The sequence below is a fragment of the Chelonia mydas genome, chromosome 10 (genome assembly GCF_015237465.2).
Source record: "Chelonia mydas isolate rCheMyd1 chromosome 10, rCheMyd1.pri.v2, whole genome shotgun sequence".
Classification (NCBI taxonomy): domain Eukaryota; kingdom Metazoa; phylum Chordata; order Testudines; family Cheloniidae; genus Chelonia; species Chelonia mydas.
Genome location: NC_051250.2, coordinates 17,846,882 through 17,873,394, shown reverse-complemented (window position 1 = coordinate 17,873,394; position 26,513 = coordinate 17,846,882). Strand labels below are relative to the sequence as shown.

The window sequence follows — 26,513 nt, the reverse complement described above, 5'->3', positions numbered from 1 at the left end:
CGGAAGACAAAGGGACCTGGGAGGAATTTTTGGGGTACGGTGATATAGGATGCCTAAGCTGGAAGGAGGGGGCTGCTGGACTGGGGAGAGAGAGCAGCCAGAGCCCACCTGGATGGAGGAGAGACCTAGATGTACTGTGCTGAGGGATGCTAGCCCTGAGGGCCCAGAGAGTTTCCTGTGCTGAGTTCAGATGCCCAATAAATCTTTCTGTTTTACACTGGCTGAGAGTCACTCCGGTCTAGAGATCAGAGATGCATTATTCCCTCTGGGGGTGGAGGCCCCGGGGGTCCAGAGTGAGTAGACTCCCTGAGGTGGCCCACGACGAGAGACAGGCGTACTCAAGGCTCAGAGAGGTGCGGTTCCAGGAGGCGGAGGAATCTCAGAACAAAGAATGGAGGCCATATTTACAAGATGGGAGTCTCTATCTCTGGGAAGCAGTGACTCTGAAAAAGATTTTGGGGGTGGAAAGTGGATAATTAGCCGAACATGAGCTCCCACCGTGATACTGTGGCCAAAAGGGCTAATGTGATCTTTGGATGCATAAACAGGGGAATCTTGAGTAGGAGTAGAGAAGTTATTTTACCTCTGTATTTGGCACTGGTGCAATACTGCGTCCAGTTCCGGTGTCAACAATTCAAGGATGTTGAAAAATTGGAGAGGGTTCAGAGAAGAGCCACAAGAATGATTAAAGGATTAGAAAACATGCTTTATAGCGATAGACTCAAGGAACTCAATCTATTTAGCTTAACAAAGAGAAGATTAGCGGGTGACTTGATTACGGTCTTTAAGTACCTACAAGGGCAACAAATATTTAATAATGGGCTCTTCAATCTAGCAGAGAAAGGTATAATAATCCAATGGCTGGAATTTGAAGCTAGACAAATTCAGACTGGAAATAAGGAGTGAATTTTTAACAGTAAGGCTAATTAAGTGTTGGAATAATTTACCAAGGGTTGTGGTGGATTCTCCATCAGTGGCAATTTTTAAATCAAGATTGGATGTTTTTCTAAAAGATCTGCTCTAGGAATTATTTTGGGAAAGTTCTCTGGCCTGTGCTATGTAGGAGATAAGACTAGATTATCAGAATGGTCCTTTCTGGCCTTGGAACCTATGAGAGCCCTCACCTAAGAGAAAGAGTATGTGGACCCACGCAGGAGTTTTGCTGAATATTGTTTTGAGTAAGGGGGTGGGGGATGCATAGACAGAACAGACAAAAAATCTGGGGGAAGGAGAGAGAGAGAGCGCGCACCTGAAGGAACAGCTGAAAGCACATGGCTGACTCTGGAAGAAATATGGGGAAAGGTTTTTGGAACAGTGGTGCAGGCTGAGAAGAGTGCTCTTGGTGCTGTCAGCAAAAGACACTGTTTCCTGCTATTTGATTCCTTGGACGTTCAGAGACACAGGGTTTTGTACATTCTTTGCAAACAAATAAAATCGCACCAAAAAAATACCTGTCACCAATTTCTCCTGCTAACGGGAACAACTTACTAGACCCTGAATTTTTGCCTAGCCATTTGGGTCAAATGGGAGGCAGCCTCTATCAGTGCAGTGATTATATTCTGGTATTTCCACCTCCAGTTCACATTGAGTGTCATCTACTCATGGTAATGCTGGTAATGCTACACAAGCCCTTAAAGTTTCTCCTACGCATGCTACTGTCGCTACTACATATTCTTGGGAGGAAGGACAAGGCACCCTATGGCACAGTGCTGGGACCCCTAAGTAGCAAGAAATGTAAGCACAGACACCTGTCAAGATCTTGAATACAGCCAGAAATGACACCACAGGAAATATGATCCCAGAATGAGTCAGAACAAAATACTAGCTATACTAATGTATCATTTTTCCAATTTAAAACAGAAGTTGGTAAAGTGAATACATACAATTTCACATGAGAATAGGCCCGATCATCTCCTTTTCTTACCAGCTATTCCCTGCACCATTGGACCCGGGCCCAGCTAAGCACTTAAGCACATCAGTGACTTTAAACATATTTCTATACTTCAAAGGGATTACTCATATGTCTAAAGGTACCCATCTGCTTAAGCGCTTTTCTGGGTCAAGACCTTACTACATATGCAGTCCACCCTCCCCGCCCCACCCAGCTACCTACGAGACCAAACTAAAAGAATTGTTGTCTGTGGTGATGTTCCTATTTGTAAACCTTGACAGAATAAAAACAGAATAAATCCATGCTAACCTCCAACTTTAAACATTGCATGACGTCAGTGTTAATCAAATGGAAGACAACAAAATTAACAGTGAAAGATGCTTTATTTGCAGTCATTCCTGTGTGTATTACCAACAATAGAGAGGGGGAAAAAACCTCTATGAAATGCTACTTGACACTTTCCTGTTAAGTAGCACTTCATGGCATTCACAGCAGCAAATCAATTATCCAAGAGGGGGCATATTTTTCTCTGGGCCCTATTGTTTGTTTTCTAATCAAGCAGGCAAATAAAATTGGAATTCATGGGAATTTACCTAATGACCAGAGAAACCTCTCAACTACTGGGGTTGTGCAAACATCATGCTCTGTGAGGTGATCTGTTAAAACTATCCATGCACTGCAGATTAGAAACAGGATATTTGTTCCAAATACAGGTGTAGAGAACATAAAGAGGCTTATATAGTGTGAAATATAAATCAAAAGGATGCACTGGCAAAAGCAAAGGATGCTGTGCAGAAAAGTTTGGAATCTATTCCACTGCATTTACATAGAATTCATCTGCTGCATCAGTTCTTTGTATTTTCTTTCCCCCCTATTTCTAAATCCATTTGAATTAAACAGATGAGCACGACCAGATACTGATTCTCCTTTCGCTTGCACTAGTTTTATATTGGGACAAATCCACGGATTTCACCCAAGTTAGTCCTGAGTTATCCAGGTGAAAGCAAGAGCAGAAACAGGGCACTCGGGATTAATCCTGAGCTGCACCGAGCTCACGTTTGCAGCAGATGGACAAGGAGGCAAAGACTGTTCAAAGCCACTTTTCTACCTCCCCAAATCCTAGAGGTGGTTGGGATTGAACTGGTGCTCGGCTCTTATGCCAGAAAGGATGACCAGAGCATGAAGCACAGCAGCTCTGCTCCTTCTGCCCCCTGGAACACCTCTTCCTACCCCAGAGTGCTCTCTACACAGCAGGGTGGAGGCACCAGGAGAGCTGGCGCAGAGGGGGCTAGCATCAGCTTTATGCCAGTTGAGGATTTCCCCCACATTGGAGCAATGCCCATTTAGGTCAGGTTTAAGGTCACTTTGCACCATCCCATAGGCGCAATGGGACCCTAGCTGGGCTGACAATCTGGTTCTGGGTGGTTACACATCACCTGACATTTTGGGGGAAAATCCTGCATTCCTACTTCAGGCAATACTCCCCCTGAAGTCGTGTGAAAGAACGCAGGATCAGACCCGAGTGCCTCAGGCATCTTTGCGGGGCCTCCAAACACAACCAGCGGCTTTGTTTACAGATGTGATCTGGCTCGGAGGACCCAGCAGTAGGGCTGTATATGGTAAGCCTGAGCATGCAAACACACAGCACTGCATAGCCCCCAGCCATCTGCATGTCTAGCAGAATAAGCTAAACTTGAAGGGGTATATTTTCAGGCAGTTATGAGGCCAGGGCTTATGCCTGCATTTTGTCACCTGCACAGTGAATAGGGTTGCCAACTGTCTAATTTCTGAAAACTGGACAGTACAGCAGGAGAGCCAGAACCTGCCCGCTCCCTACCTCTTCCTCCGAGGCCCCGCCCCTGCTCTACCTCTTCCCCCAATCCCTGCCCCCGCCACTCTCAGCTCTCCCCCCTCCTATTTCCTCCTCCCTCGATACTGTCCACCTCCCTCCCCGCAACCAGCTGGGCTCCCTCTGCTCCGGGGCTAGGATGGGAGCCTGCCCACCCACGAGATGCAGGTAGGAGGTGGCCCCACCTAAGCAGGGGCTGGCATGGGTTGATGACCCAACGGCTCCTCCCTTGCCGCCCCCCGCACCCCAACCTGTGGTAAGTGGACTTTTGGTGTCCGGTCAGTACATGTGACCGGACACTGTACATGTCCCCTTTCAACCAGACTTTCCGGACTTAATTAATTAGCCTCTTACTCCACCTTTTCATGTTCTCTGTATATATATACATATATCTTACTATATGTTCCACTCTATGCATCCAATGAAGTGGGCTGTAGCCCACGAAAGCTTATGCTCAAATAAATTTGCTAGTCTTTAAGGTGCCACAAGTACTCCTGTTCTTTTTAGTGAATCACAGGCATCAATATGAGTAGTTACTCCTCTAACCTCTGGATTTACAAACTCCCTTTGGGATGCCGTGCCTCAGATCACACTCACAATGGAACTGTGGGTGCATATTTTGCAGGTACAAATCAACACCGCAAAAGGAGAAGCCTCTATCTCCAAAAATTGTTCCTAATACCAGAAAATGTCAGGGATTGCATTGAAACCCAGTTCCAGATAGACTATTTCACTCTGGAGTTTAGGAGGGGAATATCTGCGCTGATTTTAAAACCGTCACAGGAAAGGTAATTATGTTATCAATTTCACTGCAGACAGTTTTATTAAGAGAGAAGCAGCACTGGAAACAAACTAAGGAGATAAAGGAATCTGATAGGAAAGAGAAATGTAAAAGCCATATTTACATATGAAGAGTCTCGGATGTAATCCATTATTGCCTAGCCTTCCTCTGGAGGCAAACTGGATAATAGAGCGAATCCTTCAATACAGTAGCGCCATTGCTATGCCGCATCTTAAAGTCAATGGTCTCTGGGTTACAGAGACAGACTCTGCCACCACATTCACATATATTATGTGACAATTATGGAAGCAAAGATAAATATCATGTTGAATGAGAATGCTTTCCACACTCAGTATTCTAGTTACTGATACTTAGGGAGTTTTAGGTCATAGAGCATAGAATAGATACAGCCTAATAACAAACTGTAATGAATCCTTTCACCATAACAAACAAACCACAAGACAGATAAGCCAAAGAGGCAGAGAGACATAACACAGTACAAATAAATGCACTTGCAAAATTGGCTAGTAAATCAGCTTGTAAATAAGAGTTTTACTAAGTTCTTTTTATTATGCCAGACTCAACAAAGGAATGTTAGATATACGTGAAAACCAGTTTATTTTATACTATGGCTAAAGTTGTACATACTCTGACATTTCACACCTTATTAACACATTCAATTTAATCTGAGAGTCTAATTTTACCTTCTAATGAGATGATGCCACACTGACCAAGTTACAGCAATTGCGCTGCTCCACAAGGACTTCTTGTTTTCATAGGTATTAATTCTAAAGAATATTAATATTCTTTCACTCTCTTATTTAACTTATTAAACCATTCAGCATGATATAAGGAGCCAAATTCCAAAGTGGAGTAACTCCACTGACTTCAGTGAAGTTATAACAAGGATGAATCTGGTGAAGTTGTCTAGACTCCGACTGCCTGCTCTGCACTTAACGTCACTGGCCACATCTTAAAGTGCTTACTGAGAGCTGGATCCTGCAGGCTGCTGAGTGAAGCACAGAGAGCCAGAGGGCTGGAACTCCAGGTCCCGGGGCTGCTCAGCACTTGTGCAGGGAGGCTTGTGCAGGGTGTGAAAAAGTGCAGGCAGAGCTCAGCAGCGTGAGCAAGTGTCTATTGCACATGCTGGGGAGTAAAGGGCTTGTGAAGGACATGCAGAGGCTAGAACAAGATCAGGGCGGCTTGGGGGCTGGTAACAAGAGACAGATTCTTCCTCCTCTCGGTCACCGTTTCAAAATCAGTACAGAAGAGTTTGTGGCTGAAGGTCAACGCTACCGGAAAGCAGTGTGGTGGGCTGCTGTACTGGTACATTACAGGAGTCAGGCAAATCAGTTGAGAACCTTGCCCTGCTACAGTCCAGTCCTATGAACAGAGGATACAGCTTTACCCTGAAAAGCGATGAAGTACCGTAACGTTTAAAAAGGAAGCCCCCTGAGGGAGCACCCTTCGCTAAAATGCCAGATGCACTGCAGGCTGGCCTTCATGGAAAAAGTTATGCCATGAATGATAAGTCATGGGATCCTGTGGTTGTTTCTCCATCATTTCAGCGCTTATCCAATAGCACAATACCAGACAGGTGGACAGACTAAGAGGATTCAGAGTAGCACCCATGTTAGTCTGTATTCACAAAAAGAAAAGGAGTACTTGTGACACCTTAGAAACTAACAAATTTATTTGAGCATAAGTTTTCGTGAGCTACGGCTCACTTCATCGGATGCATTCAGTGGAATTCCTTCTCAGAACACACTTTACATCCTAGAAACAAGGCTATAATTACTACAGAGCCCAACAGAAGGCAGAGTCACATCCTCATACGAAAAGCATCTCATGATCTACCTTGGGGTTTGGGAAAGAATGTTCATTAGATTCAGATTCTATCTATCGTTTCCAAGGCGTCAAGAAGGGATGTTCATTAATGGATACAGAAAAAAACCCACATTACTTTCTGGTTCATTAACAATATACCCATTTTTGACCAAAGGCTTCCATGGAGTAATCATTCACTAGCAAACTATGCACTTGAAAACGATTCATTAAACTCCCTTTGCACAACTGGCTGCAGCTAGCTATATGCATGTGAGAAGGGAGTTCATACCTAATAGTAGTGCAGAGAGGAGGGAAAGGAAGCAGGAGGGGATATATCATCCAATCCTGGCATGTGTAAATTTCTTTTTACTATTAGACCAGCATCATGTGCAACTTGGAAGGTGGTTTGTATTCTGTTAATACTGATACATCCTTTACAGGAAAGCCCCAATTTGGTTATCTTTATAATTAAATCTTAGCTCAGATTTCTGGGTTTTTTTTTCAGACCTGTCCCCATTCCATGCTTGGAAGCAGAGTTCAAGAGAGTGTTGTGCTGATACCATGTAGCGCAAAGAAGACAAGCAGCATCCCAGCTCCTTGCTGGGGAACTGCCACAGGAGCATTTCCCATTCTCAGCCTACTGTCTGGGTCCAGCACCCGAGGGCTTCTATGATATCTGAGCTCGGTCAGTGAACAATCACTCTCATTTAAACCACAGGATCACTCAACTGCTCCTGATGTCTAGGATGAATTCACATTACAGTTCTGCAATAGGTAGGTCAGCACCCTGCTGGCAGAGCTTATTCATACATTCCAAGGCCATAAAGGATCATTGTGATCATCTGGTCTGACCTCCAATCATCATCTAGCTTCTCTTTCTTCCTCTGCTTTCCCATGGCCAGATGGATTTAGAAAGCCTGCCTTTTACACTTGTAGTTAGACTAGAACAAATACATTGCCTGCCACTTTGTGCTGTGCTTCGGTTCATTTAATTAATTATTAGCTATTATTTTTATAAGAAAGTCTCAGCTTGCAGTTTCCATTCTGCATGAATTCCTACTAGGGGTTAAGACCATTTCCCATTTATTGCCTACATGTCCCTGACCTACCAACATTGCGCCCAAAGGACCACTGTTCACTTTCCCTACATGTTCTAGCAAAACCACTAGGATCACATTCTGAAGCCTCAGGGACCTGGAAGAATGACCTGCCAGGAACATGAGCGATGCTGACAGCAATTGTGTGCTCCTGTTAGACCTTCAGATCAAGGGCCGTAGGGTGTGCGATGCACACATTTATAAATGCTGAGTTAAGGGTATTTTAAAAATCCTGACATAAAAGGCCAAATTATGCTCTAAATGCAACGGGTGCAAATCCTACGTGACTCCACTTACATCAATGGAGTTTCCTTTGCCTATGATAGCACTAAACAGATTTAATGGAAATCAGCTTCAGCCTTTGTGAGTCAAGAATGTAGAATCTTTGGAGACAAGAAACCTAGATGTTTCAGAAACAGCAACCTCCACTGGACCCAGGCTACCCAGGCTGAGCTAATTTAAGGGGAATGAGCCCATCAAGGTAGGGAATTCAATAATGAAAGCCTGAGCCTGATAAAAGGCCATCAAGGGTATGTCTATACTGCAACAAAACACCTGCAGCTGGCTCGTGTCAGCTGACTTCAGCTCAGGCTGCAGGTCTATAAAATTGCACTGTAAACGTCAGGCTGGAGCCTGAGCTCTAGGACCTCACAAGGGGGGAAGGTTCCAAAGCCCAGGCTCCCGCCCAACCCCAAACCTCTACATTGCTCTTTTATAGCCCCACAGCCTGAGCCCCATGAGCCTGAGCCAGTTGACCCAGCCGGCCAAGGCTATTTTATTGCAGTGTAGGCATACACCAATGCTCAGCTCCAGGGAGGTGCTCACAGCGACGGAGGAGCAGAATTCCCCAAGTCCACAGGCCCCAAGAAGAGGAGGCTGTGCAAACCCTGAGTCAAGGGGAGAGATTTCATGTCAAGTTTATTTGTGTTTAATAAAATATCCTCCCAGCAAGGGAATTTTGTCTTAAACCATTTTGGACTCTATGGAGTCCTGAGAGAAAAGAAACTCAGGCAGGGAGTGCCTGCAGCTCCACGCTAGATCTGGAGAGGAGGGGGATGCTACAGGGCAGGCGTGCCCTGGGACAGCATTGAAATGTAATTTTCAATGGAGGTTGCCTAGCAGCAAGATAGCTATCCCTGTCTGTAGCTAGGTACTCATACAGCTCCCATCACCACAGTATCAGAGCGCCTTGCAAGTATTTTAAAATAGAAATAATCTCATTTTCTTGTTTCCCAGCCTGGAAGAGAAATAGCTTGATTTGCTTTCAGTGAGAGGGGGGTGTTTATTTTGTTTGGGTATGAAAGCAAGAGGCTCTCTTGTGTGTCTAAAAGCGTGAAGAAATTTTTGACAGACAGCTACGTCGAGGAGATGAGCTATGCTCACTGAAACATGTTCTGGCCCCACACCTAACACAGTTTGCAACCCCTGCAAACTGGCAGTTAAAGGGGATGTTGACATTTAACTACTTAGATGTTTGAAGGTCAAGTTTCCACATACTTTATTCAGGCAGCTCAAAATTCAGGTGCATCTCTGGTTATGCCTGCAGCTGAGGCCAATTTCATGCTTCAACATATGAAGCTAACTGGAAAATTTAAAGATTTGGCTCCTTATCATTACAATACCAGTGAAAAGCACTAATATCTCAGTGTCTTGATCATGTGATTAATTCTTTTGCCATTCAAATACACATCATAATCACCACTCTAATATGGCCAGAGGTGCTGAGGGCAGAGGGCCTACTCCATTAACTGGGATTGCTATGAGGCACGGACAAGAGTGAGAATGATTTTCAGTCAGGTTTTGTTTTTCCAAAAATTAAACCAGTGATAGGTCTGATTTTATCTAAGTCCCAAGGTTCAGATATACAGATCTTGTTTCTCAATCTGCATTTCAATCACAGATGGGCCAAATGGGAGTGGATGCATTTGTTTTTACAAAACTTTGTGCCATGGTGTTTTTGCTTTGCAAAACAAGGAGGGTTCAGATCCATTTTCCAAAACTTTGGGCATGTCAGTCAGATAAATGGTTCTGGTTTCGGCACATACCCTATTTACAATCTTTATCTGCAGATAAAGGGCCATATTCATTACTGGCATAAGCAGGCACAACTCTGTTAATGTCAATGCATTGCTCCTGCTTACACCAGCAGGGTATTTGGTCCAGCACCCTGTGTTCTGGTTCAGCAGTATGCTAAGCACATTTTCACTCAACTAGAACACCATCAAGTAAAGCCTCACCACTGAATATGTCCCGCACAGAAAAGGTCTCTACCTCATTCAAGCGTCCTACTATGAAGTGTTTAGAGTACAACACAGGCAAAGTAAAGCCTGCAGAATAATCACTAATAGTCTGAGATGTAGAACAGTGACAGATTACACTACTTCACTGTTACGCTTGACTAGCCATTAGTGTCCATGTATTCTGTGTCACAATATGGTGCCTAAAACAAGGGGTGCTGGAACAATTTTTATAGTGGGGATGCTGTCAGCCATTGAACCAAACTGCGAACCATGTATATGATGGAAACCACTTCAAGCCCCGGGGGTGCAGCTGCACCCTCAGCATCTCTAGTTCCAGCACCTGTGCCTAAAACAAGTATCTATCACCAACAGTAACACCGAATTTCATGGACGTGCTAGTTCTTCTCATCAGGTTGTAATGGCTTAAAAAAGGAATAAATATCCTTAAACACAAACAGTAGGAATCTTTTTCAATAATATGTGGATGTTCAAAACCAAACCAAACCAACAAGAATAAAACCCAAACCAAAAATATTCTGCAGAAATTCAGCTGCAATTAAATCTCCCTTGAATATTCCTTGGCCGGGGGGAGGAAGCAGGTTTGTTTTACTACTGGGCAGTGTAATTTGATTATTATTTTAGCCAAAGCAGTTTCTATTAAGCATAAGTTAATTTAGAGCCCTGGGATAAAATTTTCAAAAGTGATTTAGGAGCCTAAGGGCCAGGTGTCATAGGCAGTTAGGCATCTGAAGATGCAGATACAGCTAGGCACCTACTGGAGTTTCCATAAGCACCTAGGTACCTAATTTCCATTGAAATCAGGCACCCCCCTCAATCATTAGGCACCTAAATATCTTGGAAAATCTGGCCTTAAGTCACCATTAAAAATGGGACGTAGACACTTTAAAAGCTGTACCCTCATAGTGTCGGAGAAATGGCACCATGAGAAATGGAGCTAGCCAGACTGAAATCTATAAAAAATTTAGAAGAAAAGGATTTCACTGACGGTCACATACACATACCAAAAATTATAGCCAGATCCTGCAATCCACAATTATACAGTGCTGACAAGCAAAAATGGCACAAGCTCCCTCCCCCGCCCTTGCTTTACAACACATCCTTTTAAGAGCGCTCTGCTGTATTTTACATTTTAGGGTGCAGCAAGAGGATTCCTGCTATGCATCCATTTTAAGAGCAATCTCCCCGCTTCACCTCCTATTGTTTGTTACACAGACTCATGCTTAGAATGTAAACTCCTTGGGGCAGGCCCCATGTTTCTGTTTCTCTAGGTCCTTGCACAGTGCCTAGCACAATGCAATTATTAACTATTATTTACATTATAACCGTGTTCTGATGCCTAAGTCAGAAGCAGGGCCCCACTGTGCTCGGTGTTGTACAGCCATAATGGAGAAGACATTTCTTGCGCCAACAGCTTACAATCTAAATAGACACAACCTGGATGTGTCAGAGAAGGAAGAGAAGTGTGACAGAAGTAGGATCACATGGTTGCCTATATTCTCTTACTGGAGGTATCAAAGGATTATTGTGTTATAGCAGGTCAGTGAAGAAGAGATGTTAATGAGTCACTAACAGGCCATTTGCCTGGGAGGGACTAGTCCTTTGGGGGCCATCTGAACAATACTGCAATGCAAATATTATTAATATTAACAACAATAATACTTATTAACTAGCTTACAGCATTGAATGACCACATTTCTTGGATTCTAAGAACTTTCTTTCCACTTTATAATAAAGTCTCTTTCAGAAAATGATCAAAACTCAGATTAAAAAGTATAGTCCAGCAAATTCCAGCATCACTCTTGACTGAGGTGAGTAGGTATCTTTACATCCCCAACACTGGCATCCATGAGTGCACTAGGAGGTATTAATCTCTATGGTTTAAAGCTCCCTTTTTGCTTGCCTGGTGTACTTGGCAGGCAATGATCCTATGGCTCCACTTGAAATTAACTGCCGATAATTCTGGTGGTCAGGCCAAATTCCATCTTTCCTTTAGTAAGAGAGACATGACAATTAACACGTATGTTCACAGGTGTATGAAGTACTGTGGGGGAAACATACCGTTCTTTACTGGCTGCTGTGTTTGTCTGCATAGAGACAATCCATGGTCTCTGTGCAATTAACTGAATTATCTATCAGTGATAGATAGCACTGGGGGCTGTCTATCAAGTGCACAGAAGGCTAAGATAATAAAAACACAGTGCATTTCTACTGCGCTTTGTATACAAATGCACACCTCCTAGTCAATAGGTTTGAGGCACCAAAATAAAAAAAATTTCTCCCTAGCTGTTGACGTGCTTTCTTTTAGTTGTAAGAATATTTAAAGGTAGTGGAATGTATTAGTAGTATCAACAGCTACTATGCAAACAGCACCTTTTAAGCACTTTACAAACTACAGCCAACATTTTTAGAAGTTTTGACGGACTTTCAAATGCAGCACCCAAAAATGGAGGCCTCCAGACATCTAGGCCCAGACTCACAAAGGTATTTAGGCTCCAACTGAATTGAAATTGAAATCAATGGAAGCTAGGAGCCCAAATACCTTTGTGGATCTGGGTCCTAGTGCCTGGGACCACTTCCTTCCCCCGTTCCTTATCACCTCTGAAAATTAGGCACAAAGTGTCTCCAGTGGAGCACATAACATATAACTGTATATTCTTATGAGAATCATTTCACCAACCACTGAAAGGGTGGAGGCAGTGTAGCAGACAGACGACCAGTACAAAACACATTGCACAGAAGCAGGAGGAAGAATATTTTGGCTTGTAAATGCCAAGGATTTACATCATGGGATATATTATATTTACAAGGAGCAAATAGGATCTCAGCTTTTAAGGTCTTACTCAAAAATACCCAGCACCATGAACTAAACAGGGCTCAATTTCTCTGCACTACTGGGTTGCCTTTAGGTCTATGTATGCTACTGTCAAAGGCCAGTTAAATTCACGATGGATCTCAGATAAAAGATGAAGAGCAAATATAGCATCCACTGTGGATTGCCTGGCAGTGAAGCCCAATTGCTCTGGGAGATGGAGCTTCACAAGGCAAGGCTGGAGCCAGGTGAGTAGGACATGTGTGATGACTTTTCCAAGAACAGAGGGCAGAGTTAATTGACCTATAGTTACCACATTCAATGCGGGGGCTGTTCCCCACTTACAGAGCAGGATAACGATCCCTTCCTTCCACTCTGCTAGTAACTTCCCAGTAGTCCAAGCCCAGACAAAAAGTTGGTGTAATGGTACAGTTATAGGCTCTATGGCACATCTGAGAAATTCAGGCATTATGCTGTCAGGTCCGGCAGCATGCCCGCTTCGCAGTTTCTTTAGAGTGAACCTCTTCCAATGTAGGTACATTTACAAAAGTTTGCAGGACTTCTTCTTGGATAAAGTACGTTTTACCATCCGCCTTGTTTGTCAGCAAAGATCCTGCAAAAAGTTCATTTTTGGATCGAAATGACTGTATAGCTTTGAATGCCTGTCGAAATTTATTAGGCCTCCTTCCCTCTTCTGCCTCTTTTGTCAAGTTCTCAAAATAAGCTTCAGGAGGCACTTTTGCTCACACTCAAAAAATACCTTGTAAACATTATAATCACGGCGCTGTCTATTTCTTTTGCAATATCTGAAATGTCCCATTGTACAGCTGGAGGCATCACTTGTAGCATTTCAGTTCTGGGATGGCATCTACTGCTGTTCAGATGATTGTAATTATGACTGTCCAAGCTAATTCTACATCATCTGGGAGAGTGCCAAGTGTATCTAATTTGTTTTTCCACTGAGACAGACTACTTATTAGCAAGTACTGCATTTTTACAGATGCCTTGTGCTTTATGTATCACGAGGGGGACACTTTTATGTTAAAATAGAGGAGTAATTGGCATTTTAGCAACAAAGTGACGATGATCAGCATTTGCCAGGGCTTATGCACCTCTGTAGACCCAGTATGACCTTACTATACTACGATTCTGACCAATATATGGTCCAGCTTCTCCCTCGTCCACCCATCATTGAATATCCACATCTCTTGACAGATATCTAGGTGCCTGAACCAACTGCCAGTGTTGGTAATGCTATGAAAAGCACAAAAGAAGAGTAATCTCACAGAGCTGTCATTTATTGTTCCAGAGGAAAATGGCCCAAGAACGGTTTTGAAGCCATTTCTGGGACAACTTGGTGCAATGTTCATATTTACGAGTACAATAAGTTCGTCGTGCAGTGGAACAGATTGCATCACAGCTGCTAGCTGCTAATAAAATTCATCTTCATTAGCATCTGTAGCTTCCTCAGTGGCAGCATAGGCTACATTGATGGACAGCTGCCCATGGCGATGCCTCAACCTGGCGTATAACAGTCAATCAGAAATAGGGTGCTACATTGTAAGTCAACCACACTAGGGTTCAAACTCATGGTTCATCTGTGTGTAGATAGATCCAGTGCTGTGCTTAAACATGATGGTTATAATTCATATTTTCAATCCAAAGGTAGAGAGAATCATATGATAAGTGTGTGGGGGGTATAGGTGTATGCGTTGTGGGGGAATTTGCAGAAATGAGACTTGCACAAAGGGAAAGAGACATTCATTTGTCAGCGTTGTCTGTGCAATGTTGCACACTCAACTCTCATTAAAAGTAATGGGAACTGTATGCACTTCCCACCATAGTACACTGAAAACTATGCTGTTTAAATAAATGTACACAAGAAAAATATGCGCAAAAGTCTTATTGCTCTAAGGACATATCTGCACTGGAGCTGGAGTTGTAATTTCCAGTTTGGGCAGATATATCTGCACTAGCACTGAGCAAGCTAGCACACTAAAGACAGAAGTATATCCATGGCTGCATGGGTGGTGGGAGAGGCTAGTCACCTCGAGTACATACCTAGGGTTTCAGATGGGATTGTATTGTGGGGGCTAGCCTCTCCTGCCACTCACACAGCTGCAGCTAGGCTGCTAATTTTAGCGGGCTAGCTCAGTCAAACCTAGAACTGCTACATCTATTACACCTCCCAGCTACAGCATAGGTATATCCTAAATCAAATAGTGTGTCACTTCTGAATTGATCACCAACTACACAGAAACAACAAGGAGTCCGGTGGCACCTTGAAGACTAACAGATTTATTTGAGCATGAGCTTTCATGGGTAAAAACCCCACTTCTTCAGGTGCACGGCCACGAAGTGGGGTTTTTACCCACAAAAGCTTATGCTCAAATAAATCTGTTAGTCTTTAAGGTGCCACCGGACTCCTTGTTGTTTTTGTGGATATAGACTAACACGGAGAGTGCCAGGATCCTCAGATGACTTAAGCTGGTGTTACTCCACTGAATTCAATGAAACTATGACAGCTTAAGACAGCTATGGATCTTGTCCAATATCTGAAGCCACTGACACAGTTTATTTTAAATTATTGAAGATGATCTGGCTACTGGCTGGCCTGGGTGCTTTTACAGATTTATATACCTTCATGGTATCACTAGCCAATCTTCATCGCATGATTACTTTCCTTTTTAATTGGCTCTTTTCTCATCAGCAAATTTAATTAACTGACTTAAGGGATGCTAGCAAGCAAAACCTAAAAGAAAAAAAGGAAGTGGCTTTAGTTCCTGTTGTGCATACATGCAAAATAAGCAAAGGATTTGGGTTCTGCTCCTCTCATTTTCAGACAGAAATTCAACTCCAATAATGATAATCTGCACTTCTAGATCATCTTCCATTTGAGGGTCTCAAAGCACTTTGCAAGAATGAACCAATTAAGCCACACTATACCCCAGTGATCCAGGAAAGGCAATGTAGGGAACACTTACCCAACACAGAAATGCAGCCACCCTTGGAGTAGTCACAGCTGCTTAACTTTATTTATTTAAAAGCACACACTGACATGACATGAAATTGGGCTAAATTTTCTACTGGTTTAAATGGATGCAACTGCACTGATGTCAATGGAGTTTTGCCCATTTACACTAGCAAAGAATTTGGCCCAGAGTCCTTACCATCACCAAGTCCACTGGACTATGTTATTTCCATGATATTGCTTCTGGATATCCGTTCTCCACTTGCTTCTACGTGGCTATATAGGATTCCTTCTTCACCACTATTCATAACAGGTCAGGTTTTGATACCCCTTGCTTGCACGGAATAGGACAATGGAAAGGCAGCATAGTCTTTGTGGCTAGGGGATGAGAGCAGGTTCTAATGCTGGTTCCGTAACTGACCTGTGATGTAACCTTGGGCAAGTCAGTTCACCCTCTGTACCTCTGCTCTGCTTCCCCTTCCACACTTTGTCTCTCTCTTCTCTAGACTGTAAGCTCTGCAGGGCAGATGCCATCTCTCACCATGGGTTCGTATAGCACAATGGGGCCCTGATCTTGGCTGGAACCTCTAGGCATTACTGCAATATCAACAGCAACAGGGTTACTCAGAGTGATACACTACTCAACATGAGGAAGGTTATCAGAATCTGGCCCTATCGATCTCGTCAAGGACATGTACTCCATGCCACTGTGTTTTGATGAAGTAGTAGATAATCACAGGTCAGCGATTTCAAAAATGACTATTTTGTGCCCTCTGGTACAACCCGGTGATGTGATCATTTCAAAGATCATCAGTTAAATCTAACTGCTGTGTAACAACATGTGATAGTTTATTTTTATGAATCAGTTAGCTTCTGATTGACTCATTATAAAAAAAAAAAGGATCCATAATAAAAGGTCAGCCATCCAACCACCTGACACCAACTTCATTTGCTCTAATGAATTGCGTTGTATTTCATTCCTTGTTCCTGATCATAGGGAGCTGGTATTCTGTAGGTAAGGACTGGAGTATTGCACTCCTGCAGAAAGAGATCACCTGACTGAAGATTCCAGGAACAAATTCATCATTACACATGAAAGGGAACATTCAAGATGGCCTGCATGTAAAGCCATGCTTAAATATAGCCTTTTTGCTGTAGAAATTTCTGTGCATGAAGGGCAAGATTTAAAATGCTGATCAGCATCACTTTTGTTATGAAATGTTTGGACACAATCTAATGGATTGAATTTCAGCTTTTTTCACTGACTTGACAGCCGTTTCTGCCATGTAAGAAATACAGAGCTTTATAATAATATTTTCGGGTGCAGATTCTCTTTTTAATGGCTCAGAAACATTGTCAGAACATTACAAAAAAGAAAAAAAAATCCTTCCCTCTTTTCCTTTAACTCACGGAGCATAAACTCTGCTTATGGCCCTTGCTTGACTGCAGGACTGGGGCACATCAAGTTTCAGGATATCTACAAGGCTGCAGAAGAGGCCACCCACAGTGGCAGCCCCTGTGCTCCCTCAGCTCTAGGGACTGCTCACTCCTGCTCCTCCCAGAGACCACAATGCCAAAAGGGGGGCAGGTGGGGTGAAGAGCAGATGGACTCATGGCCATGGAGGGAGCAATTAATTGCATCCCAATGTCTAAGGCAAAATGCACCCCCTATACAGCGCTGGGAGAGATTGTGCCTGCCTGAGACAGTGCTCCTCCAGGGACCATTTGGCCCCACACTGCCCTCTGCACCACAGTGGCATGAATGCTACCATCTAGTCCAGTGTAACAACTGGGACCGAATCCTATTTGCATTATAATTTTTAGCAAAGCCATTGTCACCATTCACAAAATCAATTTAACAGAGAATGCTTGGGGATGAATTTTGCTCTTGGTTACCCCAGTGCAACTGCACTGGTGCAGACGAGAGCAGAATTTGGTTTTTAATGCTTCTGAGCATGGCATTAAAAAGTGGAAATGAAAGTTAAAGAACAATTCAAAACGGCATCTGGTGCGGTTTTTTGTATTCTTGAATGTGGTATTTTCTCCTCCTGGTAAAGAAAGCACGTATTAAAATATGACCAACAGATGTGGTCTTTATACAACTCTGTTCTTTTCTACAACTTGTTTGCCCACAGAAATATCATTCAGACCCATACTACTGAAGACAATTGGGAGAGTGGACTGCTCAGTCGATGAATAGTGAGTGAGCTATGCAGCCTTTCACTTCTAGGTTACTAGTTCAAATCCGACAGAGGTCAGCAGAGACCAAAATTCCCATCATCCAATGGCTGTTCAGTGGCCCACTGAGATGAGCCAGTGATCTCTGCCCGATTCTTAGTGAACAGATGTCCATACCATAAAATCGTCACAACAGGCACCGTGTCAGCTGACTTGGGCTTGTGGAGCTATAAAATTGCCGTGTAGACATCCAGGCTCTCGGGCTGGTGGCCTGCTTGTGGGGTTCCAGGGCTCAGGCTAGAGCCCAAGCCCAGACATCTACATTACCATTTTATAGCCCCGCAGCCCAAGTCTGAGGCAGCTGACACAGGCCAGGAGTGGGTGTTTTTTTGAAGTCTAACCATACCCTTTACTGGCAGTCTCAGCCAACAAGCCAAGGACTGAAGAGGCATGAAAATCCAAACTACCCTCTTCATTCCTTTTGCTACAATAGAAAACCCATAAAAGCAGATGCTTCAGGTCTGGGTTAAGACACTTCGAAAGGTAGCACATGGAAGCCTGCACTGCCACTACTTGTACTGCATATACTGTGCAACTACTAAGAAGGCTGCAGTTTGCAAGGGTGTCTCTGCCCTTAGAAACTTCTTAAATGTTTTTCCACAATAATACATCTTCTCCAGTGCTATCAACCACATAAACCACAACATAGACCAGGAGCAGTCAATTTTACCACTATGTTATCTAACCCTACTCTGAGAAACTTGTGTGTGTGTCAGTTTCCATTGCGTGTTTTCATAACTGAAGTAAGCAAATCCCAAATTCAACAATGCAAAAAACCACCAAAACACCACCTGGACATTTGTCATTAATCTCTTTTCAGAGTGTTACAAAAATCCAAAGAGTCAACAATAAATCTCAGCACTTACTTTGGAAGCTCAGTACCTTAATAGTGTCCCTTTAAAAATACAGCCATAAACAAAGCAATTTATATAACAGTGGTACAAAGGGCTAGCACAAGACGTGCGCAATCCTCAAAGTAAAAATTATGTGGAGTCGCAAAATGAGTATTGTTGTAAGGTCTAGGTTGATCATCAGATACTTCCTTCCACCTATCTCTCATTCCTCTGACTTCTCCAGGAAGCACTTTAGGACCCAGTTCAATTAGCCTGCCTCTCTTCTCAGTGGAAATGCTTTCCCAGTAGCACCAATTAAGAGTGAAACTGACAAGGTGAATTCCTAGACAGTTCCATATTACAGGTAACAACACCAGGAAAGCTTCTGTGCAGAGAAGCGTGATGCTAATTAAGCTCCTCTAGAAATGACAGAGCTGACTGTCCCATAAATGTTAGCTTGCTGAAAAAGAGAAAGACATTGCGTAGGCTAAAGTGCATGCATGGGGCAGCTAATTTGTTTACCTCTGAGACAGCCAAGATAGCATCAAATCAATAGCAAGAATGCTTTTACCTGTAAATACTAAGCTGGCATTTTCCAGTTCTTCTTGAGGAACCTTGAAACTGAAGGACTCATTGTAGAAGGGATCTATTGTACCCTTCATGCAAGAGGTTTTCTTGGTTTTGGCTAATTTTAATCCATGAACCAGCTGAATTTTCACAAAGGGATCTGAAAGAAACACAAACACAATTCCAGCTTTACAGGTGCAGCCAGTCAATGTTCCTGTCTCAGAAAGGTTCTGCACAGTTGGGACCAGAGTGTGGAGCGGCCCTGTGCAGGAAAAATAGCTTTGGGGAGGGATGTGGACTCTTATCATGTCAAGGTACCAGGTGACTTGCAGTGGAGATGTACAAGTCTCAGGCAGCAGAATTCAGAATGTTTCTGTTGACTCTGCTTGGAGTGCAACAAATGGTGACCTTGACAAAAGCCAGGTATGTTGTTCTCACTGTCAGATGTCAATAGTCTGACAACAGCAGCAGCTGGAGTAGGGAGTGAGGGAACTATATCGTGGGGGAGAGGGAGAATCACCAGCTGCTAGAATGATGAAATAGACCTTTCTCCATACTCAGGTGAGGGGTGAGTGGACATTGTCAAAAATCACACAGCAGAACAGGTTTTGCAGAATTAAACTGCCTTTATATTTAACACTCACACAACACTTTGTGTCTGCAAAGCACAGCACAAACATTGAGAAATAATCCTAAACCACAAAAGCAGAGGCAGGGATAGCATTTGGAAATTCCTGGTTCCCAATCCTAGGCTCCGGCCAGTAGATTTGGACTCTCAATGTTTGATTTATATATATATTTTTAAAACCACATATATGAGAGCTTTTCAAAGCCATGCATTAATTTTAATGGGAACAAAGTGTCCAAATCATTTAGGTGGAATCAAAAAATGGCTGCCTAACTATACAGGACAATTTTAGAGCACACACAAACATGCAGGAGTGATCTGAGAAATACGCTGCCCTTTACCTGAACCTTGGCTCATATCTGTCTGAAGAAGCTGTTTTGCTCGAATAATGTCTACATTCAGTCTTCCTGCGCTGGGGAGGTAATTTAGTGATAGCAGCAGCTCTCCCAACTCGACTTCATTCTACAAGGAAAAGGAAATATGAGAATATATAACTGCAAAGTCAGCTAGAGAGACAACTGCAATTCAACCACCAAAAACAGATCCCCTAATGGACTGAAATGGCAGAAAAACATTTTAAGCCACATTCCATTTTCATCATCTTCAGGAACCATTTGGGGCCTTGCACTGAATAAGGTATAAATAAGGATACGATCCCCTGCTAGTAGGTTTGCTTCACTATATTTATACATCAATCACTGAACATGGTTCCATTTTAAAATTGCCATCGTTACGCTGTAGTCTGCTTGTGACAGAGTGCTGGGAACCAAGAACTGAGCCAGCACTCTGGTCACTGAAACACCAATTAATTCTCCCCAGGGCCTAATTAGTGGATTACAATGGGCTGGAGGAGGACCAATGAGGAACTTGGCCCATTAACCCAGCAGGTTTAAGAAAGCACAGGAAGGCAGTGCAGGAGGGAGAATGAGAACCAGTCTCTGGAGAGAGAGAATGCTCTCTCTCCAGCAGAGACCTGAGGAGGAGAAACTGAAACCGTACCTAATATGGTGTGTGGAACGGTAAGGTGATGGGAAGAGCAAATGTGAATAAACTGCACTGGAGTGTTTAGCAGCTGAAGGCCCCTCATCGGCATAGCGAGAGCACAAGGCAGGAACGGGTTATCATCCTGTCAGAACTGTTTCAACGGGATTCACAAGGAGGAGGAATCTCAAGAGCTGTAATTTTCCTTTCTTGCATTTGAAGTTTTTCCATCTAGTTCTAACCTTAACAATTTAACATGACTGATCTGCGGTTAACATACAAAATACGGGCCCAATCCTGCAAAACAGCCACACACAGAACTGCCATTGATGACCCTGGAAACTGTGGGCACGGAATACTTAGAGAATCAGACTCTATGGGATTAAGTAGCATTTCCTTTGTGGTATAAGCTGACAATAGGGAGGAAATTCAGAGGTGGCATTCACTTACGAGCTTGTTCCCTTACTCCCTGATATTGCAGCATGTCATGCACTTATCTGAGAGCCGGGCTTACCAGTGTCCTTGCTATTCAGCAGACTGTGTTCTGACCTTAGCTTTATATAAACATAGCTGTTTATCCATTAATCCCACTTTCGCTGACTTAACTGAAACAAGTAAAAGTGTCTGAGAGCAGATATTACTAAAAGCTGCCTAAAAGTGATTGCTTAAAATACTAACGATTGACATGCACTGCCTTTGAAGCTTCCTGATGCTGTTATTGTATGAGTGTGATGAAAATACATATCCAGTGAGCACCATTGTTGGTTTTACATTCACCTTTCCGATACTTGCAATAACCATAGTATCTTTCTATTCTATGAGCTGAGCCCACCCCAAAAACTCCCACATCCAAGCACTGGAGAAGTTCAGACCCAGGTCCCAATCTGATCTGTGTGGCCCATCTCAGCAAGGAATAGGAGAGACAATGGTCCACAATCGCTACAGAAAGGACAAGAACTTTTAAAGGCACCCACCGCGAGTGATGTTATTAACCACAAGTGGACACAAATTACAACAGCAATTAGTGTTGTGGGAAATGTCTGTCACAAACCTGAAATTAGAGGCAAGTTTGCCAAAGTATACAAAACCGAGTCAAGTTTCAGGTAAACCCGAGCAGGGCTCTGAACAAACTGGGGCTTGGATTCCAGTGAAATTGGCCAGTTAATCATTTTTCAGGGGGAAACTAGGCAAAATGTGGCAGCTCCAACTGAGTGTGGCATTTTGGGCTGAAATGAACCATAACACTCAGAACAAAACTCGAGCAGGTTTGGAGGCTTCCCCTGCTCAGGAGAGCTCCCTCCAGAAGTAAATAAAGCCTCGGCATTCCTTCTAGGTTTGGTAAGGACCCTCCATTTCCTGCCACCCTCCCCCATCCTCAGCTGGGAAACTCTAATCCCACCTGTGGCCTGCGGCAGGACATCACAGAGGTGGCTGCTGCTTCTTAATACAGGCCCTTTTTGACTTCTCTCATTAAAGATCCTAGGGCAGAAGATGAGTAGGGGCCATTAAATCTGGTATCCTGGTCCAATCCCAACTGTGGTAATTACATTCTGCCCACTCAGATTCCCCTGCAGTAGTTTCTCTTCTATATTGTTCTTATTGACGTTTCAGGACTACATGACAGAGATGCTTTTGGAACACAGGTAAACATGTAGTAGATTGAGCAAAGCTCTGCACTTCAGATCTGAACTGAATATGGCATTCTTTTCCACCTTATGCCCTAAATTAATGTTTAGCATCACTGTGGGTTAATTAATTAATTGTCTGGTTCCACCCCTAGAGGTGACTGCATTTCAGTAGCGAGTAACATAATTCCTGTGTATTTAAACCCACATTCTCCATTCTGCTAACGCAAGCCGAATTAGTGACCTCGGAAACAAGCCAGGTGGTGTGGCAGTATCTGCCTCACCCCCCTGATTGCACAGTGACCTTTCCACTGTATGTCTGTGGGTCAAGGCTGGGAGGGGGAGTGGCTTCCCTGGGAGGGAGAAGATGGGTAGATGGCATCATCTCCTCTCAAACCAGCATGAACTCCTTCATGGGGGGAAAAACAGTCAGTATTTGGAACAGCAACCAATAGGAAGACTATGGTAGAAGTGCCTACGGCAGAGGGATTTTCTGGCAATGCCCACAGCCCTGCTTTATGAATAGGGTGAGGGACAAAAGGTTAACCTGGAAGATTTAGGCAGACAAAACGTTACGTGAAGTGGCACTGCACAACTTTTTCATTAAACAACCAGAACATACAAAATTAAGGTGGCACACATGAAACAGATCAGTAACTGACTAACTGCTGCTGGAATACCACGGCCATTTCTTTGATGTCCACTACTGAAGAAGGATGTTGATAGATTGGAGAGAGTTAGAGATAAGCCACAAGAATGATTAAAAGACTTTTTTTTAGTGTCTTTTAATGACAGTCTCCAGGAGTTCAATCTATTTCGCCTAACACAGAAGGTTATGGGGTGATGATCACAGTCTAGGAGTACTTACACGGGAAGCAAACAAACATTTGATAATGGGCTCTTCAATCTAGCACACAAAGGGATAACAAGATCCAATGGCTGGAAGTCAAAGCAAGAAAATTCAGACTGGATTAAAGGTGTAAATTTTTAACAGCGAGGGTAATTAGCCAATGGAACAATTTACCCAGGGTTGTGACGGATTCTCCATCACCGGCAATTTTTAAATTAAGATTGGATTTAAAAAAAAAAGAAGATCTGCTCTAGGAATTATTTTGGGGAAGTTCTATGCCCTGTGTTACACAGGAGGTCAGGCTATGTAATCACAGCCATCCTTTCTCACCTTGGAATCCATGCTAAAAGAAATATAAAAGGGGGTTTCTGGTCACAGAGCCGGGTTCAGTCAATTGGCTACGCAAGGTGAGTGTGTGCACTACTTAACAGACCTAGCGAGGCAACTGGAGTTGCTGAGTGACCGTCCATCTGGGAAGACCCTGCCTATTGCATAGGCCAAGGAGATAAACTTGGGGATGGCCCCACCGGGGATGGCCAAGCTGGTCAAAGAAATCAAGCAGGGCGATAAGTCAAACCTAAAATCTGAGGAGATGGAAAGCATCAGCCTTTATGAGTCTCCCTGAATGGATGCCCTGATCCTGAACCCTCATCATTACTCCCTTATCCTGGTTACAACAGATGGCAATATAAATAGATGCAGTGCACACAGACTCCAAATTAACCATTCACCACTCTCCATTTCTTCCCACGGTAAACTTCATTCTTGTTTTACCTCAAAGAAAGATGAAGAAAGCCGCCCCCCCCCACCCCCCACACGCATGCACTTCCTCTTGTCGGCCTAAGGAATTCAAACATTATATTCACACCTCAAGTGCTAGAAGAGGGCCTCATCCTCCCTGATTGAACTAACCTCGTTATCCCTAGCCTGATTCTTGCTTGCATATTTATACCTGCCTCTGGAAATTTCCACTACATGCATCCGACAAAGTGGGTATTCACCCACGAAAGCTTATGCTCCAATACATCTGTTAGTCTATAAGGTGCCACAGGACTCTTTGCAAACATTATAACTGTGATACTAAGAGAGTAGCATTGTAATTTGAATCTTCAATACACAGGTAATTCCCTCTGGTCAGGAAGGCACTGCCCAGGGGAGATCTAAATCTGAAAATTTACACACTGTACTCTGCACCAAGGATAGGTCCAAACCCTACCTAAGCACATGACTGTGCCCAGACTCAGCGCTGAACAGGCAGCTCAGTGGGTGTTATGACAAAGGTGTTTAGAAAAATTAGTGCAAATGTACTGTCTATACCAGACGATTTTTCCCAGCCAGTTTCTTATTGAGATTGTGCGTGCGCTTGGGGAACTACTGCCAACCATCTGTGAGATGAGCCCAAGCCCTTAATAGCTAGCTTAAGCTAGCAGAGAAGCCTTAGGCATATTATTAAGGATAGTTAATGCCTTCCTTTTGGAGAGCAACACACCATCCATGCTTCAACAAATACTGTCTAGGCCCTTGCTCAAAAAATCATCATTGCTAGTGGGGCACCTAGGCAATTGTAATATCCTGATCCCTAACCCTTCACTAGTACCACAACAAAACTTAGGGTAACTGATTATCTACTTGCTTACATATGGCTGATGTAGACAGTAGCTTGACACTGGGTCGCTCCCAGCGTGGGTCTTTACACTCTGTGAAATCAGTCCTGGATTAGTCTCACAGACAGGAAAAATTTCCCAGACATCACTGCACTTCATCCGATCACTGCACCACAAAACAGGCTGCTGCCACTCAGGACAAACCCTCTTGAACGGCTGATTCTGAATCCTGATAGACTAGTCACAGCTTGGCATGCAGGAAGTGGCGCGGGCCGCAGGGGCGTGCTGGCCGCCACTTCCCGCAGCTCCCATTGGCCGGGGACGGTGAACTGCGGCCACTGGGAGCTATGGGTGGCCGTGCAAATGTAAACAAACTGTCTCACGGCCTGCCAGCGGATTACCCTGACAGGCCGCAGGTTGCCCACCACTGGTGTAAAAGGTCCACGCTGTCTATAAGACAATCTGCATAATTCTGAATCCTGACACTACCAGCGATATCATGGACAAATTGAATCTGAATCCAGTATTCTTCCATCCCTATTAACATTGTTATAGCATACCATTGGTTTAGGGTTACCAACTTTCTACTCACACAGAACCAAACACCCTTGCCCCACCCCTGCCTCGCCCCTCCTCCAAAGCCCCGCCCCTTCTCTGAGGTTCCGCTCCCTGCTCACTCCATCCCCCCTCCCTCTTCCCACCCTCACTCATGCATTTTCACCGAGCTGGCTCAGGAGGTTGGGGTGCAGAAGGGGGTGAGGACTCTGGGGTGGGGCCAGAAATGAGGAGTTCAGGAGGGGGCTCCAGGCTGAGGCAGTGGGTTGGGATGCGGGAAGGGGTGAGGGCTCTGGCTGGGGGTGCGAGCTCTGGGGTAGGGCCAGGGATGAGGGGTTTGGGGCACAGGAGGGGGCTCCGGACCGAGGGGTGGAGCTGAGGGGTTTGGAGTATGGGAGCAGGCTCTGGGCTGAGGCAGGGGGTTGGGGTATGGGAGGGGGTATGGGCTCCAGGCTGGGGGTGTGGGTTCCATGGTGGGACCAGAAATGAGGGGTTCAGCATGTGGGAGGGGTGCCGGGCTGGGACAGGGAGTTGGAGTACAGGGGGATGAGGGCTCTGGCTGGGGGTGCGGGCTCTGGGGCGGGGCCAGGGATGAGGGATTTGGGGTACAGGAGGGGGCTCCAGGCTGGGGCTGAGGGGTTCAGAGTGCGGGAGGAGGCTTCAGGCTGGGGCAGGGGGTTGGGGTGGGGGGTGAGAGGTCTCCAGCTGGGGGTGAAGACTCTGGGATGGGGCTGGGGATGAGGGGTTTAGGGTGTAGGAAGGGGCTCCGGGCTGGGGCTGAGGGGTTCGGAGTGGGGGAGGGGGATTAGGGCTGGGGTAGGGGCACAGGAGGGAGCAGGGGTTCAGGCTCCAGGTGGGGCTTACCTCAATCAGTTCCCAGAAGAAGTGGCATGTTCCCTTTCCAGCTCCTATGTGAGGCACAGCCAGAAGGCTCTGCGTGCTAACCTGTCTACAGGTGCTGCCCCTGCAGCTCCCATTGGCTGTGGGGTGGGGGCAGCGTGCGCAGCCCCCTGGCTGCCCCTACGCGTAGGAGCCGGAGTGGGGACATGCTGCTGCTTCCGGGAGCCACGTGGAGCTACAGCAGGCAGGGAGCCTGCCTTAGCTTCACTGCACCGCTGACTTGACTTTTAACAGCCCGGTCAGCTG

General features: G+C 44.5%; 1 protein-coding gene across 8 annotated transcripts in view; it reads right to left on the bottom strand.

Moving 5' to 3' along the window:
* The window catches only part of SYT17 (synaptotagmin 17), a 111,745-nt gene that overhangs the window by 14,333 nt on the left and 70,899 nt on the right, over window positions 1-26,513 (bottom strand). For all 8 annotated transcript variants that reach the window (XM_037910985.2, XM_043524534.1, XM_007064376.3 and 5 more), the window contains 2 exons: window positions 20,094-20,214; window positions 19,129-19,284 (listed from right to left, as the gene is read on the bottom strand). In XM_037910985.2, the coding sequence (XP_037766913.1) occupies window positions 19,129-19,284; window positions 20,094-20,214 (277 nt within the window). The remainder of the gene's footprint in view (window positions 1-19,128; window positions 19,285-20,093; window positions 20,215-26,513) is intronic.